The sequence below is a fragment of the Pagrus pagrus genome, assembly GCF_965226575.1.
Source record: "Pagrus pagrus genome assembly, chromosome: 10".
Classification (NCBI taxonomy): Eukaryota; Metazoa; Chordata; class Actinopteri; order Spariformes; family Sparidae; genus Pagrus; species Pagrus pagrus.
In genome coordinates, this window is record NC_140194.1 from 18,490,280 (window position 1) to 18,507,706 (window position 17,427).

The 17,427-nt window shown below is 38.8% G+C and overlaps 2 protein-coding genes across 2 annotated transcripts; one reads left to right on the forward strand and one right to left on the reverse strand.

Annotated features, from left to right (window-relative positions):
* Window positions 1-393: 393 nt before the first annotated feature.
* On the forward strand, window positions 394-8,354 carry skic8 (SKI8 subunit of superkiller complex). The gene is made up of 11 exons (XM_084364430.1): window positions 394-503; window positions 1,522-1,576; window positions 1,680-1,707; window positions 2,577-2,682; window positions 3,792-3,964; window positions 4,969-5,117; window positions 5,379-5,472; window positions 6,394-6,487; window positions 6,738-6,830; window positions 7,038-7,116; window positions 8,116-8,354. Exons 2-11 carry the CDS (start codon window positions 1,565-1,567, stop codon window positions 8,203-8,205), a joined length of 918 nt encoding a protein of 305 aa, XP_084220556.1. The 5' UTR covers window positions 394-503; window positions 1,522-1,564; the 3' UTR covers window positions 8,206-8,354.
* Window positions 8,355-8,921: 567 nt separating this feature from the next.
* Window positions 8,922-16,263, reverse strand: slc25a44a (solute carrier family 25 member 44a). Its single transcript, XM_084364429.1, has 4 exons — window positions 15,944-16,263; window positions 13,263-13,970; window positions 12,859-12,986; window positions 8,922-11,099 (listed from the first exon to the last, which is right to left on the reverse strand). Exons 2-4 carry the CDS (start codon window positions 13,894-13,896, stop codon window positions 10,908-10,910), a joined length of 954 nt encoding a protein of 317 aa, XP_084220555.1. The 5' UTR covers window positions 13,897-13,970; window positions 15,944-16,263; the 3' UTR covers window positions 8,922-10,907.
* Between the last annotated feature and the right edge of the window lie 1,164 nt (window positions 16,264-17,427).

Below are 17,427 nucleotides of genomic sequence, written 5' to 3' on the forward strand. Positions count from 1 at the left end.
AGCCTAAAAATTCCAGTTATTTGTCTCACTGTACACATTTTTTAATATTTTTTTATATTTATTATATCATTATTCGTTATTCAAATATATGATTCTCATACTTCTTGTTGTTTTGGTAACTCTACTTTTTCACTGGTTGTTTCCCTGTCATTAAGTTTTCTCATCATGCCCCCTCACAACCATCTGACTGACTAATTCTACATATTAACTTTATTAATCATTAACAGTTTTATCAATTTGAACGTGTATTTAATTATTTCGTTTGTGTTTAATTTTATATTGTAAGATTAATTGTTTCAAACGTCTTTTTCAACTTCAGTCATAGCTGTAGAAACGCTATTCCGCCGCTGTACCGCTGGTGGCGGTAGTGCGCTTCACCAGCCTTTGTTTAACAAACGAAGAAGACGGAAACCGGAACTTACGACAAATGTTGTCATGGCGTCTCACATGTAAATGAACGAGCTCCAGAAATTGAATAAAACATCTTAATAGGAGATTTGAAGGTACGTTGGCGCAGATTAATTCATATGATATGTGTCTTTTCACTGTAGTTAGTCCGGTTAACTGGGCGACCACCTGATAATCTTGTAACCGTTAAAACTGCACACTGCACTTTGTTGCCAACTGGATGCAGCGCTAACCTGCTGTGATAGCCGCTGCTAATCAGAGCTAGCTCCCGTTAGCCAGAGTATTTTAGCAGATTTTTAATCTGTTTAGCTGCATGAATGTGTTAGTTTAATCAGTTATTCATTCGTCTTTTCTCCCTTTAACTGCAGTAGGTCTACAAATGTAATATCTTGTCTATAAGGTGTTTGTTTCCTGGCAGCCAAACTAGCAGTGGTGGAGCAACATTTGAGATCCTGTACTGAAGTAATAAAGTAATAATTAGTAATACCAAACCTTGAAAATACTGCAAGTTAAAGTGTAGTCATGGAAATGTACTCAAAGTCATGTAAAAGTACTCGATGCAAGTAAATGGCCCCTCTGTTATGCTGTTATTATATCATTAGATGATTATTGCTCAGACATTCATGTAAAAGCAGCTGTTTTTAACTATGTTGTATTGCAACAAATGATTATTATCATAATGGATCAATCCGCTGAATATTTTCTTCATTAATTGATTGATTATTTGGTTTGTAGAAACTTGGAAATTAGTGATAGTTGTCATCACAAATACCCAGAGCTGAAAGTGAAACCTTCTCTTCTCCAACAACAACAACAGTCCAAACTTCAGCATTATTATAACAAGAAATGACAATTATTAAAGGAAAAGCAGAAGCGATGATCAGAACAGTTGCCAGTGAATTTTCTGTCAGTCGACTAATTGATTCATCAACTAAATGTTTCAGATGTCTTTGTATATACTATTGGATAGTTTAATTTATACAAATCATATTTGATAAGCTCATCAGCAATCCCTATAATTTGTACTTGGTTCCATTTCACAACTGCAAACTAGTTTTTAAAAATAAAGATTCTCTGCTTTGTCAACACTAACACATGTTAATGTTGTTTCAGGTAAAAGTAATCTAACTGGCTGTCCAACTCCCAGGACCAAAACATGAGCACTCAAGTAAGCAACAAATTGAAAAAGCTTAATATTTATCCTCAGCATTTCCTTACTTTGTTTGTTTTCTGGATGAAAGACTAACTGTGAGTTTGTGCTCTGATTTCAGTACAGCATTCTTTTCAAGCAAGAACACGGTGAGTAACACAGAAGATAAACAGCTCTCTGAACTAATTTTCCTCTTTTTATGAAATTTAAATGTAATTAAATTTACACAGTTTTTTTTGGTCTGCAATCAGTAGTAGAGACAATAAGGCAAGACACTAAATGAAAAATAAAGGCTATTACTTAACAATACATAAGGATTTCTAGAGTCTACAACAGGTGTCGTCTAAAGCTAAAGCTTGTTATGCCGAAGCTTTTTACAATACACATCCTATTTGACGTCAAAGGCTAATGTCGAGTGAAAAAGACAGAACTTTGAAGCATTCTGTAATAATATCATAATAATGACAATTTGGCTTTCTGATCATGGCTTTATATATATTGGTTAATTACATAATTTTTAATGGTCTTTTTCAAACTTACTAAATGTGCCACATGTTTTTAATTCCTCACTACAGCTGATCCATAAATCTATAACTGAAATACACTGAGTTTTTACTTTGGTACTCAGAACTTGTTTTTTTAAACATCCAAATTCCTCTCAAATCAAATTGAATTTCACTCATTTTATTCAGCTTTTTTGATACTTTCAGGTCATAACTGATTTTTAACTTCATACATGATTCGAGCGGATTTAAAGTTGAACAAATCTCTAAATAGTTTTCTAACTTAATAAGCTACTTTCAACTGAAAAATCCTGTTATTCAGAACCAAAGACAGTGGATGGAGGTCAGAAAGTATTCAGAGTCGTACTACCTGATTGTGTTTTCAGGCATTTATTGACAATTACAATAAAATAATAAAACATCAGACTTATCTTTTAAATGCCTTTCCCATCAGCTCCAGTAGAAACACTGCTTGTACTCACTATCACTATCAACTTGTGTTTGTTTCCTCTCAGCACACGATGATGCTATCTGGACAGCAGCGTGGGGTAAAAGTGAGGCGGATGGGACAGAAACGATCGTCACTGGTTCACTAGATGATATGGTAAAAGTCTGGAAATGGTGAGTGTTTTTAACACTACTCCTCGTGACAATACCACTTAAAACACAGCTTTTACGGCCATTAGCCGGCTGTAAAGTCGCTTTCTTCATAAATATTATATTTGTGTTCTTTTTTATTTTCTTAATATTTGCCTCATTTTATTTATTGTCTTTGTATTGTCTTTTATTTCAAAATGTTCACAAATAATAAAAATGATCAGTATGAGTGACAAATCAAAAAACAAGACAAATATAGAAAAAACATTTTTAAAGCAGAAAAAGGCAGATATGATATCTACATGCTCAGAGGCTATATAAACATTAATAAATAAAGACAATGTTATTAATCGCACTCATTATCATTCACAAGGACATCAAAGATTTATCGTGTAGTTTGAGGTCCCATACAAACTAAATTCAGCCCACAGAGCAGAACCACATTTACTTCACTGTCTGTTAGAGTTCAAGTCTCTCTTCTGACAAGATGTGACATGTGTGTTCATTCCACATCAGCAGTCCTGGTTAACGGAGCCTGACTGTTTTTATTCAACTGTAGAGGCAGTGAGGGGATTGGTTGAGACCACAGATGGAGACTTCAAGAGCACACTTGTTTATTTCATTTTTAGCACATATATGGCTCTTGACTAGAGAGGTTTTCTGTTCAGACTGGCATCCTAAATATGGCAATGTGTATTTAGACATTTATCTTTGAGAAGATCTTTAACAAAGGAAAGACACATACAGTATATATACCCATTTTGGTACTAATAAGTTACTTGTTAATGGTTAATATATGTACGTTATATTAACCATTAATTAGTAACTTATTAGAGTGCATATTAGTATCATATTGGCTGTTTATGAGTCATTATGAAGCACTAATGAACGCCTTAATCTGCATGACCATATTCTACAACTACTAGGCCATTAACTATTGATAGTAAGCGGGGAAGTTATTGTACATGAATTTTGATCTTAATATGCTGACAAGTAAAGTCCATTCTTATGTAACAAAACTAAAATCTCTTTGTTCTGAGCACTTTACCAACTTCTCGTCCGTGTTGGCTTATCCATCGAGTTTATTTGACCTGACGTGACAGAATAATCTCAGTGTCGCACTGTTGCTGCAGGTCAGACGAGAAGCTGGAGCTGCAGTGGACTCTGGAGGGCCACCAGCTGGGTGTGGTGTCAGTGGACATCAGTCACAACGGAGCCATCGCTGCCTCCAGCTCCCTCGACGCTCACATCCGTCTCTGGGACCTGGAGTCAGGAAAACAGATCAAGTCCATGGACGCAGGGCCAGGTAAGCCCGGGCCTCAGAGGATCACTGACCTGTATCTACCTTTGTATTGATTCCCACATTTATATCCTTTTCCATCTGATTTTCAGTTCATTTCATATACAAATTAAATACATTAATATTCATTTTTAATATTATTTTTGGTGTATTCAATAGCATATTAATTGATTGATTTCTTTATTTTTTATTTTGGTAGTTTCAGTTCTCGAAAGCTCTTATGTGATAGTAAACCGAATAACTTTAGACATCTTTTAGGAAGTTGTGTCATTTGTCACTATTTTTTTTTGACTGATCAATTGAGAAAATAATCATCGTGATAATTGATTTTGACAATTTGAACTTTGATTTTGAGCTACTTTTTTACAGCCACAATGCCTGTCTGATAAAAATATAGCTGACCTAACCTTGTTACTGTGCATTGAGTGTTCAATCACTGCTTTTTACTGTCTACCACTGGAATAAGGTCGCTGTAAAGGAAATCGTCACCAGGTTTCGTATTCAAACGAACCTGCAGGGGCTGACAGCTTGTCTGTTCTGCTGTGTAGCACAGCATTACACAGTATTTTTTTCACTCTCACCTTTCAGAAACCCCACACCCAGAAATGTGTGTTGAATCAGGCTGTACTTCATCTAAATGCCATGTCACCTTCCATTAGTGACACCCTGTTTCACTCAGTGGTTGGTCTGGGTCAGTGGATTTAAGACCCTTTTTCTCTCTCTCTGTGGACGTACTGTGTTTTGGTATATTTGGATTCTTCAGAAGTCTTTATGTAAAACCTGTTTTCTTTGTGTAGACGTACATTATAATGCATTATTTACATTATATATGCTTATAATTTGGTGTTGTGTTTAGGGGCAGTTAGATGAGACACATTGACAATTAGAAAATAGAACATAAAAAGACACTTTAACAAGGTGGCACATTGCATTAATTTGCTGTAGACATTGTTAAAATAGTATGATGTGTTCAACGTTCCCTCTGTCTGTCTGTCTGCTCTCCACTCCAGTCGATGCATGGTCGGTCGCCTTCTCCCCAGACTCTAAGTACATTGCCACAGGAAGCCATCTTGGCAAGGTCAACATCTTCGGTGTGGAAAGCGGCAAAAAGGAATATTCTCTGGACACCCGAGGAAAATTCATCCTGAGTATAGCTTACGTAAGGAGCCATAAATCACCCTCTGGTCAGCTGGGTGGTGACGTCTCTGAAGGCTGAGACCTCACTGTCATACCTTCACAATAACTCATCTTGATTTGTGTTTCCTCTCGTTCACATCAATGTTTCCCTTTATTTTAACGCTGAACCTTTCCTCTTTGGGTCCAACGGTTGTTTTTAAAGGCTTTTAGAACTATCTATAGCTCATCCAGTTTCATGTCTCCACATTTTTTTACATTTCTGTTTTTGTTTTTGCGCCCTCAGAGCCCTGATGGAAAATATTTGGCCAGTGGAGCTATCGATGGAATCATCAATATCTTTGACATCGCCACTGGAAAGCTGCTCCATACACTGGAAGGTGGGTTCACATATGAAAGCAACATCATGTAGCTTTTTTACCTTAAATTAACAGCTTAAAAATCATTTTGTTGGTACAGTGTCTTGTAATAGAATGAATAGTGTCTCTGTCTTAACCAGATTTATTACCAGTTATTCTTTAAATGGTCTTTTAAAGGATAACTACCGTTTTTTACAACCTGGACCTTTTTTCTAGCAAAATCTATGGTCATTTACTCACCCAGATAACTTCGGTGTCATTTGAAGTTGTTCGGACGAAATTAGATCCAGTGTAGCGCCGATATATCCATATAATGCGAGTGACGGGGCACCGAAGCGCAGCCTTTATGAGCATTATCTGCCACGAAACTAGTTCATTTCACCAATATTTTGTTACGATATGCTAGTGCTATTCCCCTCTGAGTCCGGGCTCGTCTATTGTCAACATCCGGGGTCTGTAGGTTGATCTACTACCTCTGACCTGGAAGATGTCATCTCTGAGCTGCGCGCGCACCCACGACAGCTCGGCTTGTTTACCTGTAGCTGCTACTGCTAGTTTGACCCCGGATGTTGATAACGGAAGAGCCCGGACTCAGAGGGGAATAGCACTAGCGTATCATAAGAAAATATTGGTGAAATAAACTAGTTTCGTGGCAGATAATGCGCAGATAAATGAACAGATTAAGCAATTTGATTATTACATGTGAGAATATAATCAAAAATACTCACAACACTTTCTTAAAGGTCAAAATAACATCTTCCCATTGCTTGTTTTGTTTGACCAATGTGAGTAAAGTTACAGATATGAGGCCTAAAAAAACCAAACGAAAAACCTTTGATTCAGGATCCAGTCAGCTATATTAAACATTTTTAAAACAGAAGAGAGGCAGCGATCACCAGGACTCAGTAAGGAAGCTAACTGACTTGTTTCCTCTCCCCTCAGGTCACGCCATGCCCATCAGATCCCTCACTTTCTCCCCCGACTCCCAGCTCCTGGTCACAGCATCCGACGACGGCTACATCAAAATATATGACGTGTGAGTTCAGCTGGCAGCTTGCGGTGGACACTCTCACCAGACATTTTTTTTTTTTTAGCTCTTTTGAGAACTCAATTCATCCCGAAGGAAATTTCAGCACCAAAATGAAATAGAACAGATATACACAATGAAATAGAATATATACACAGATAACATGGGAGGGGAAGGTTGTTAATGATGTTACAAAACACAGATATTGAAGGAAAAAAGAAAGAAGCTTTTGTTTGCTCTAATAATGTGTGTTTTACAGGCAACATGCCAACCTGGCTGGCACACTGAGTGGACATGGATCCTGGGTCCTTAACGTCGCCTTCTCCCCAGATGACACCCACTTTGTCTCGAGGTAAAACTTCAAAAACAGCTTCAGGTCGCCACAAATCAGAGGTTAAGTTTTAAGACCTGAAGCTGAAGATATTATTAACACTCAAACAGCTGAGGCTGTTTTTACAGACCAATATTAACTGAGCAAGTCAGCCAGACAACACGAAGCTTGTTTCTAAGATGGGATGTAAAACATTCTCAAACGTTCTCTCTCTTCTGTCGCTCTCAGCTCGTCCGACAAGAGTGTGAAGGTTTGGGACGCCAGCACGAGAGCGTGCATCAACACTTTCTTCGACCATCAAGACCAGGTGACACAGATAACCCTCTATCTCTGCACTGAGTGTGTCATAATCAAATTCAAAGTGAGAAAATAGGTGCTAATGTGTTTGGGGGGGGAATCAATACAGCCAATGTCACCGACTGGCCTCTCACATGACCCTCCTCTGACGCTTCAGCTCAGATAAAACCAATAATCTCAGCTGTCATTAGATCGCTGGTTGCAGACGCCTGTGGGGAGGATGATCTGTTCTCTGTTATAGAACCACGGCTCCACAGAGAGATCAGAGGAGGTTGACTCTGCCATCTTTGTTTTGTTTGTTTCATCGTGGAAATGACAGCAAAACTGCAGGGACAGTTTGCTTGCCACTGAGGAGCTTGGCTTTGCTTTGTTCTTCTATTTAGAGCGTTTGTCGGGCGGCCTCATCGGTTTAGCTCTGCTCTGTTTCTCTATTCAAAAGCGTTTTGTTGCAAGTCTCCTTCCAGTTAAAAATGTGTTTTTCTGCTTGTTGCTACAGTTGAATGTTTGAGCTTCACTGTGAAGGAAGACGTATGTGCAGAGTTTGATACTAGAAGGCTGTTTTCACACTCAATGAAACAATGATTTTAACATCACAAATAGTTTGGAAGCAAATCCTGGTCCAATATGTGTAATGTGGAAACTTTAAGCCTCCAGTGCACAAACACTGAAAATGGACTTTACAGTGAAGTCAGAGACATCTTGTGTCCAGAGGTTAAACTTGTGAAATGAAAAATGTTTGAGTATTCATATATTTTGGAGGGAGAAGGAGTAGGGGCCATTTTAAGGATTTTAGTGTGGTAATTATATTTTTTTCAGAAAAAAACATGTCAAACACATTATTTTAGTATTTTTGTATGCTTTAATACATGTGTGGAGGGGATCTTTATATATTAGTATTTGTATTTGTATAGTATAGTATTTGTAAAACATCCAAAGAAAAGCATCCGGGAAAACTTCATTTCTAATAAGCTTTTCCTTTTGCCATCCGTTCTATCCCTGTTATCTTCAGGTGTGGAGTGTGAAGTACAACAGCACCGGCTCAAAGATCATCTCAGCTGGAGACGATCGCGCCATCCACATCTACGACTGCCCCCAGTAAAGGCTACAAGAGGAGAGAGTCCTCAGAGCTGTTTACTCAAACCATGCAGTTGAAGCTGTTAACTGGGGGAGGAAGGGAGAGAAGCTGTAAATGTAATGGATTTTTTTTGCACTGGCCCACCACGGTCAAATAAAGGGGTTGCTTTTTTACTTTGGTTTGAGTTTAATTTTTTTTCATTAGTTATCATTTTCATGTCAGTGGTATCATTTGGTTACAGAACCAGAGTGTCTTTGGGTTTCAGATGAAAAAAGCTCTCTAGGTCTTTCTTTAGGTCAGTTATAAATCCATGTAGTTATTAAGAACTGACAAAAGGCTAATAGTAATCAGATGAGTCAGAAATATAACTAAATAGATTTATAACAGAAAAGTAACAGATGTAATTTGTCAGACCTAACCTAATGTTTCATGTTATTCCAGTTTACATCCATTCCTAACCCTCCAAATACAACTGTAGAGGGACGTTGTTTCAGCATCTGTGTGCAGGTGATGAAGTATGATCGAGTGCTCCCCCCAGTGGTCCAGCAGCTGTACTGCAGCCCCATAATCGTAAAAGTGTTTAAGACTCAGACACGTTATTGATCCCTGAGGGGAGAAATTGGGCTATGTGTAGACTCTATATATACTGTAGAAAACTTTGACGTGTAATTGACAATAATTGCTAAAACAGAATTAAAAGATTCTTAAATGTACAGACCATAAAGACGGTTACTAACCACTGCAGTGATTCTGAAGTCTTTATTACTTTTCAGTTCAAAAACTTTATCTATAAACACACAGCAGGTAACATAGATGGTAAATATACATGGGTGTAGCACTTCCTCCATACAGGCAAAGACCCAATTTTTTTTCAGAAATTAATCACCAGTTCAGAAACTGGAGCAAATTCATCACTTATTCTCTTGAACATTGTATTGTACAAATAAAAAATTGCTGTTTGCAAAAACAGACAGATTATAAAAGACAGAAACCTCATTGAGATGTTTTCTGGCAGTAATTGTCGTTTCCAAACAACTTGTTGATGTACCTCAAATGTATTAAGTGACTGGTGAAATCTGAAGGCAACTTCGGAGTTTAGTTTAGTCTGCTGGTGCTGCTGCTACCTTTACCCTCCCTCTGTGTGCTCGCTTTAGCCAAACAGCAGAATCTCCCAGTGGTTTAACTTTCTGCCCTGTGACCAAATAGTTGCAGATTTGATCCTCAGTCATCCCAAACAGTATATAAAGCACAACAGATTTATTAACAGTAGTAGTGGCCTATGAAGAAGGCCCTGGATTCCCACCTCTCTGATGTGGTCTAAGGCCTGTAACACGTTTACACTTTTCTGCTGCATCTGCCATTTTCTGTCAAACTCCACTTTGTTTTTCTTTTTTTTACAATTAACTTACTCTGACAGGAACAAAAAGAAGAAGAAACACCTGCCTGATTGGCCCGTTCAACTTATCCTTACGTAGAATTCATCATTATACCTGCACACCTGACTTTACAGACTGCTGGAAAATTAATCACTTGACACAGCTATATTACAGAAAGGCTTTCGGTCTAACTACACGTACCAGGTTTCACAAAACCTCGAGATATTTCTCTCAACAAACTTGTTTTAAATACACTTTTGGAAGTCTGGCTTAATTATCACACAGACGGACGATATACTCATCACTGCTGTATTATTTAACAATATAGTGTAACTTCTAATCAAAGCTAACTCTTCATTTTACACCTGCACAAAAGTTTCTTTTCACTGGAATGCACACAGATAAAGCTTTTCTACTCTTGGCATGCTCAACAGAACAAAATGGGCATTTTTGTTTCATTACACTGGCCTGGTCAAATATTCTCTTAAAATACAAACTGTAATTTACTGTGGAATACCTTCATTTTAAAAAAAACTGGATCTAGCCAAACCGAACTCACAGGTGTATCAAGTGTTGACATGAGGTGCAATATGTAAGAACTGGCCACCCGTTGAAGGTCACTCCAAGCAAATAAAGGGGCACCGATCAGCAGATGATTACTGCTAACTGTAGCTGCCGTATGCTAGGTAGCTCTGTTAGCCGTGCAATTAGTGGGAGCTCGGAGTGGTATTCGGGACAGGCCAGGCCGGGGCTAGATAGTGGATATCTCCATATCTCATACAGATATTTTCGTTAATTTTTGAATGTTTTAAACCAAAATTCTTACATATTGCATCTTTAAAAATATGGCACGGTAAATAAACAAAAAACAAACAAACCCCAAGCTGTTACATATCCAGGCATAAAAAATACACCGGTTCAGTCGAGTCCATATTGTTAAAATATACAGTAGAGGAGACTTTATCTGCCATCTGTCCTCAGTCATCTGTCAAACTTCAAAGAAATCATGTTTTCTTTTTAAATGGGGACATTCAGTTTTGGCAAAAATACAGAACATTTTCACTGATAACTTTGGATTTCACAGTAACAGTAAAGAAAAGACAGAAAAGAAAAGAAAATCAGCAAGGTAACAATAACACCAAGTGTACCCAAAGATAAACATCACCATTTGCACTCTGCTGCATTGTACCTGCATTTAAAACAACACAGACCGAAGAGGCATGTGGAGGCAGCGACACAGCTGAGCGGTTACCACAGAGTCTGGACACAGATGCGGGCAATTCTCTCCTTTTTTGTGTGAAAGGTTCCTGCCCGTCTTTGTTGAGGTGAAGTGTGGTTCCCTCTGACCTTTCACCAGTGTCTCGTCTCTATTAAATCAGCCCGCAGGCTCAGTCTCTTCAGAGTCTCATATCCTACCACAATGAGCACCGACGTGGGCAGCGAGGAAATGATGCGAGCCGACAGCCCCTTGGTCATCCCCCAGAGGCCCTCCTCTGCTAGCAGCTGCTTGAACGTCTCGATGACGGATGATCGTCCCTCCACCTTCAACAGACAGGGGAGTGTTAGACCATCTCAGGTATTTGCAAACAAGGGAGATCATTACTAAAGCTACTAAACTATTTGATAGGTATGATTGATATGATCAAAAGCTCCATGGCAGCAGCTGAATGGACGTTGACATAGGGATGCAACAATTCTAAATTTTGATGGTGTAATTACTGTCTGAGGAGAAGTCCCGGTTTTGTGGTTTCACAATTTTAATCCATTCATTTATTTCACAACACTAAGGACATATAAATTACAGTGTTTTTATTTAGAGGTTTACTGTATTTTGTCCCCACAGCATGTCTTTGTTGGCTTGCTTTTTTAAACAGCTGGTGCCTTTCGACAAAGAAACTATTCATATAAAAAATAATAAATTAAAATTGAGTAGTTTTGATAAAAATGACTGAAACTGAGGGCATCTCTCATGAAGCTGTTCCGCCCTCGAGGGAATAACATGCTGTTTTGGTAAGTGTTCATTTATAAACGGTGCAATGCTCCTTTTCCTTCTTTGTTTCTGTTGGTTTACATTAGCCTGAAAGTCTTACTAATGTCCCTTTTATAGGAGTGAGAAAAGAAACGCTCTTTGAAGCTGAACCTTTTCGGTTACAAAACAGTGACATTTAAACTGTGGTTAATAGTGAAATCGGTTAACGCTGCACCCCTACACCTTGAGGTAAAATTGTTTTGTCAACTACTGCCTCCAAAGATGAAGAATGAACTTCCAAGTTCTACTCTTAAAAGCAACAGGGATGAAAAGTATTTCCAGTAGTAAACAAACTAAAAATATCAACATCAATTCCTTTACCAAAGGGGAACTTATCTACTGAGGAAGAGTGGACCAAGCTGTGAAATTGTTGTTACATTTTTTTGGCCTTTTTCACGGCTTCATTTGACAGGTCAGGCAGAGAGCGACAGGAATCAGGGAAGACTTGCAGCAAAGGGCCACCAGTTGGAAATAAACTCAGCCTGCTGTGGCGAGGACACAGCCTCCATACATAGGAAGCAGTAGCCAACTGAGCTACTGGGCCGCACGCAATGAAATCGTATGTCAGCTAATTTTATGTTGTATAGTTTATCTTCCTGGCCTAGAGATCTAATTTAAAATCAAGCAAAGTTCTGCTAACAGTCTTTGTTCTGAATGTTTAAGCACCAAATGTAATGAAATGACGTGTAAAGAAAAGGAAACTAATAAAAGAAGTGGGATGTACAAAAACATCAGCTACACACAAAGTTCTACTTCCATGTGCTGTCAAAACAGTTTGTTGTTCAATTGCAACAAAGAGCAAGTTGAGAAACTGTTGCATAATGTTCAGAAAAAGAGGAAGTGTATCTGCAGAGAGAAGCAGCTGACTCCAGCTGTATTTAGAGTTGAAATATCACTGCAATGAGGGCCAGACGCAGTTATTAGTTCTGCAGATTTATGAACAAATAGACTCATGTTCTCTACACCACACATCTGTTGCCTTGTACATATGACTCTTCACCCTGGATTAAGACAAATTTGTGTTGGTTAATTCTTGCTCCTCATATCAAAGTCTAACATTGTCTTTAGTTCACCTAAAAGTCAAAGTTGTTTCCATCCTTCCAAGAACAAAATCTTCCTGGCAAATATAATTTAATTTAGGGGTCACTTTTTAAAATATAAACCCTTGTCACTGTCTCAAATATATATGTATATATATATATATATATATATATATATATATATATATATATACATATTTATTTGGTGCACAATGGTGGCTTCAGTGTTTACCTGCACTCTTGCTCGAACAACATCCATCGGGTTGGTGATGGTGGAGGCAGTTGCTGCTGCCATTGGTCCTGCCAAAGCCTGCAGAATCAGATGAGGGCACTCAGTTGGTGCCATCAACGACAGCTGCTCTGTGAACACAAAGGATATAAAAACATTGTACGGTCAATATATTTAAAGACCACTACAGTTTTGTTTAAGTAAAGCTATAACTTGCCTGAACTGTCACAGAAAAACGCACTCTCACAGGCATCTGATTCACTTCTCTTTTCACCACCTTTTTTAATTGGTACTGTATAGTTGTGTACATTTTTAATATGTTGACTATGACTGTGGATCATTTTACAAGAGAGGGAGTTTTCTAAGAACAGCTACTATAAACAATGTCTAACTGTGTGTTGACTTACCTGCATAAAAATGATAAAAAGGCCACCAGAGTGCACTGTTAGGGATGTAAGTGAGTAGTGATGCCACGTAACCTCTGTAAAATCCCCTGAAGCCATCGGCTGCAAATATCTGCACCGTAATGTCCCGAGTTTGCCCGAAAGTCAGTCTGCGTTTGGAAGTTGCGAGCATCATTTTGGGTTTGGCCTTGAAGCGAGTCAGGTGTTCGCCCTGTCCCTGCATCATCAGTTGCTGAGACACAATGTCGATGGGCACAGTGATGGTCTGAGCCACCAGGGATGCTGCCCCTCCTGCCACCACCGACTTCACCGTGTTACTGGGAGAGTACTGGGACACATACTTGCGCACCAGCTCGTAGGTGGTGATGTAAGCCTGTCCTGAGATCAGGGTGAACGTATTGACCATAAAGCCACGGTAGAGGCCTTGCACGCCCTCAGCTCGCAGGATCTTGCAGAAAGCATCCAAGGTGCCGGAGTAGAGGGCCTTCCCCTTCTGCACCTGGAGCCGAGTGCGGATGAGGCTGGCTGGGTAGACGGTGGCCCTGGTGGTCAAGGTCATGAACACGCCCAGGGAGTAGAACTTCCTCTTGTCCAGGTCCTCCCATTCGATAATTTGGATCGCACCTTTCTGCTGCATGGTGCCGGCTAAGGCAGCGCTGCACCCCTAAAGCCACATATCTGCAGTCGTCAGCCCTCCGACTGCATTCACACCTGCAGACAAGAACATTCAGCGTCAGTAAATCTCTCTGATCAAATGTAGAAACATTCCTGGATCCAGTTAAGCACCACAAGTGTTTTTTTGCGTAATCCAGCTGACACACAAATCAACCAACCAACAAATGGACACACATCCTCCTTGCTTTCACATATACAGACATGATGGATAAATAATGAATTTCATTTTTTGTTCCTCATTTTTTATTATATACAGACTTGTGATGAATCCTCGATAAGTTACAAAACTGTTTCAAATTGAACGTTGACATTTGTGAATCACTGCAATAATAACCAGAATCATTTATCTTCTTTGCAATCCGGATTTACAACTAGACAGTATGACCTTGTTGTATTTATTATATAGTGTAGTAGCTTCAAATACTATTTGATTATTTTAAATGTTTGCTTTATTTAGAGTCTGACAGTATTTTATTCTTGGTAGTGATTTGTTGAGTTTAATTATTGACTTGTTTAGCATAGTTAGTTTTGCCTACTTAGTACTTTGTTTTGTTTTTGTTCAGAAAAAACTGTGGGCACCTTCTGTTATATAGGTAGAAGGGCAGGTAAAGTACCATGATGCACCTTGGGGTTGGCCTATGGTTTTTTGGGGGGTTTTTTTTAAACAGAGTAGGAGAGGCATACAGGAACTGATTTCTTTGGTGTTGATGGTTTCATTTCCAAAAAAGAGCAAGCAAGCAAACGAAGAACAAAGAAACTTTGACTGGACAATGCACTACTTTAGCTTGTGTGCATTACAGGCCTGTGGTGCAGCGGTGGATTTAGATTCTGAAGTTGGATTAAAGCTGCACTATGTAGTTTTGGGGAATAAATGTTACTCAGAAGAGAACGATCTTTATTGGCTTAAACAAACTCTTTGTTTTCATGTCTGAATAAACTGAATAAAACAAACTGACCTTAAAGGACAACACAATTTCATACTGTTTTACTACATACTGCTTTACTTTTACTTAAAACCATACTGTTTTGGCGGACCCTGCCACGTTTCTAGCTTCAAACAGTGTTCTGGGGACCTTATTTTCCTCTGAGAACAGCTTGTTTATTCACTTATGGAAAAAATAAATATTCCTGAGTTTATATGATGACCTTACTTAGGGCCCCAGTGCATCAGGTGACAGATGTGATTACATGGTTTGACCACTATGAAAGTTGGCTTCAGAGCCTGGTGCACTTCCTGGGGGCTTGCATAGTGCCCCTTTAAAGTTTGATTTTTTGACAAATGGCAGCTGCATCCTTCATATGATTGCAACTGCATAAGAGAGAGTATTTTAAATCAGGAACCCGTCAATACCTGAGCAAACCAAAGAGGGAAGCTCTGTCTGAATTTTCAGTTCATTGAAGCATTCATTAAATCTCTGCAGAAATGATCCAATGGCCCACTGCTTCATTGGGATTGAGGAATAATTAGTATGTTAAATTAATTTTCAAGCACAGCTGTTCTAACAACACAAGGGACCAGTCACAACCTGATAAACTCTCTGTGTATCAGTAAATCTGTCTTCCGTAGAGGCTAGAAGTAGCATGCTACACTCCAGTAGACAACACGCTGGTACTATCTAACGTTGCCTTATGCAACAGGAAAACAAAGGACAAAGCGGACAGGTTTGACTGCATGTTGCATGTTACAGGACAGGGCAGGGCAGGACGGCCGCCGCACGGCTGGTGTTCAAAGCAGTGAAGGCCACTCTGACTGACAGCTACACAAACATCTCATTTGTTCTCATCTGCATCTTTAACTACACACTAACAACCGGGCACAGTTTCCTAACACCACCACATGGCCGTCTGATCGGTTAATCGACCCGTTTTTATTGATGTCTCGCAGCGGTTGAGGAAGCACGTGCAATGTCACAGCGTGTACTCGCGCCGTGTGTTGGCTAGCTAGCAACATATTGATACACGTTAGCTGTGTTGAGAAGATTTAACGCGACCACACCGATTAAACTCACCTGTGAGCGGCTCATGTGGTTCACCTCCCACCTCCGCGGTCACTGTTACAACACTGGGCTGCTCGGTTGAACTCAGACGGCCTGCTCTGCCACAAGGTGGGTCATGTCTCCCGTCCATTACTGCTGCGAGCAAACATTGTCGAGAGGTGAAAGGTCATGAGCTGCGAGCCAATGCAGCGTGTTCTTCGTGTCAGACAAACTTTTCCTGGATAAATAACGTGCTCTGGAGATAGTTTTGTCTTCCAGGTGACCGCTGGGACGGTTATGTTTACTTAACTAGCGGTTTGATTAACTAACCTAAATCTGACGATGGCGGTGCATTCAGGGCCCGATGCAAACGTAGGAGTACCAACCGCTGTGAAACCAAAGCGTCAAATTAGGGAACTTTTGATATTGATGATCAGATTTTATGAAAATTATATTGAAACTGTAAATAAGACATTTAAGATGAATGTTTACATAAATGTGTTTGATGTAATGTTGTATTTGAGTTAAGATAACATGGGGAATAACATGCTGCATAATATATAACTTTGTTATTTGAAGGGGAAAAAAATCCATATTCATTAGGAAAAAATGAGAATCCTACTTTCCTGCACTTTATTAATGATCTTAACAGTATAGCACCTCCATATCTGATGTTAAGAAAACTAGATATTTTATCAAATTAATATAATATGCTTGTAACATGAAAACATTAACTCTGGCATTGTGAATGTAAATATAATTTTGTTTGTTTTTATGTTGTTGGACTATTTTGTTTTATATTGTCTGTATGATTTTTTGTAATTTAACTTGTGTACAATAAGGTCTTTGGGAAAAAATTATATATATTGAAAGACGGACCATGTGTTTTTTCATGTTGAGTAATTCATACGCTTTGGCTTGATATTCACACAAAAAAAAAAAACTTCCCATCTTATATGAAAAGTGGTATACCAATTAAGTCTATGTGATTGATTGACTGATTAATTGATTGATACTTTTTTGAACATTGCACAGGTAAATGTACACCCATCCATCTAGTGTATATAGCATTTCTATTTTAATATACTTTATCTTTTTATTTGAGTATATTTTTAATTTAATACAATCTTATTTTACTCTTTGTCAATTCCAACCTCACACTGCAACTTTGTGTATTGTTCGAAACACTGATTGTTTCCCTTTGTTGCTGTGCCACACTAAATATCTCCTACGGGGGATTAAAAAGGTACATCTTATATTATATTATGTAGTGTTAAATCGTTACATTTGTAAGTAACAGTAAAACAGCCAGCACCAGCATCTGAATACCAAACAATAATGTAATGAATATTTCACATGATGCATAGAGTATGCTGCAGATTGTACATCTTGCTCTATAAGCTACAAGAACTACATTTTTCATAGGGCACTATACAGTTTTTATCTCTGACCAAGGGCACTTGAATGCGACACAGATCACTGCAGCGACTTTCAGCGTTGGTCCATGGTTGGTTGGA

Bases quoted from the DNA above. Each gene is read 5' to 3' on its own strand.
- skic8 (XM_084364430.1), top strand. The intron at 3,965-4,968 runs GTAAGCCCGGGC...TCTCCACTCCAG, and splicing joins GTCCATGGACGCAGGGCCAG to TCGATGCATGGTCGGTCGCC. The intron at 6,488-6,737 runs GTGAGTTCAGCT...TGTGTTTTACAG, and splicing joins TACATCAAAATATATGACGT to GCAACATGCCAACCTGGCTG.
- slc25a44a (XM_084364429.1), bottom strand. From the start codon at position 13,896: ATGCAGCAGAAAGGTGCGATCCAAATTATCGAATGGGAGGACCTGGAC. The intron at 12,987-13,262 runs GTAAGTCAACAC...TTGTGTTCACAG, and splicing joins TTTTTATCATTTTTATGCAG to AGCAGCTGTCGTTGATGGCA. The intron at 11,100-12,858 runs GTAAACACTGAA...TGTCTGTTGAAG, and splicing joins TTGTTCGAGCAAGAGTGCAG to GTGGAGGGACGATCATCCGT.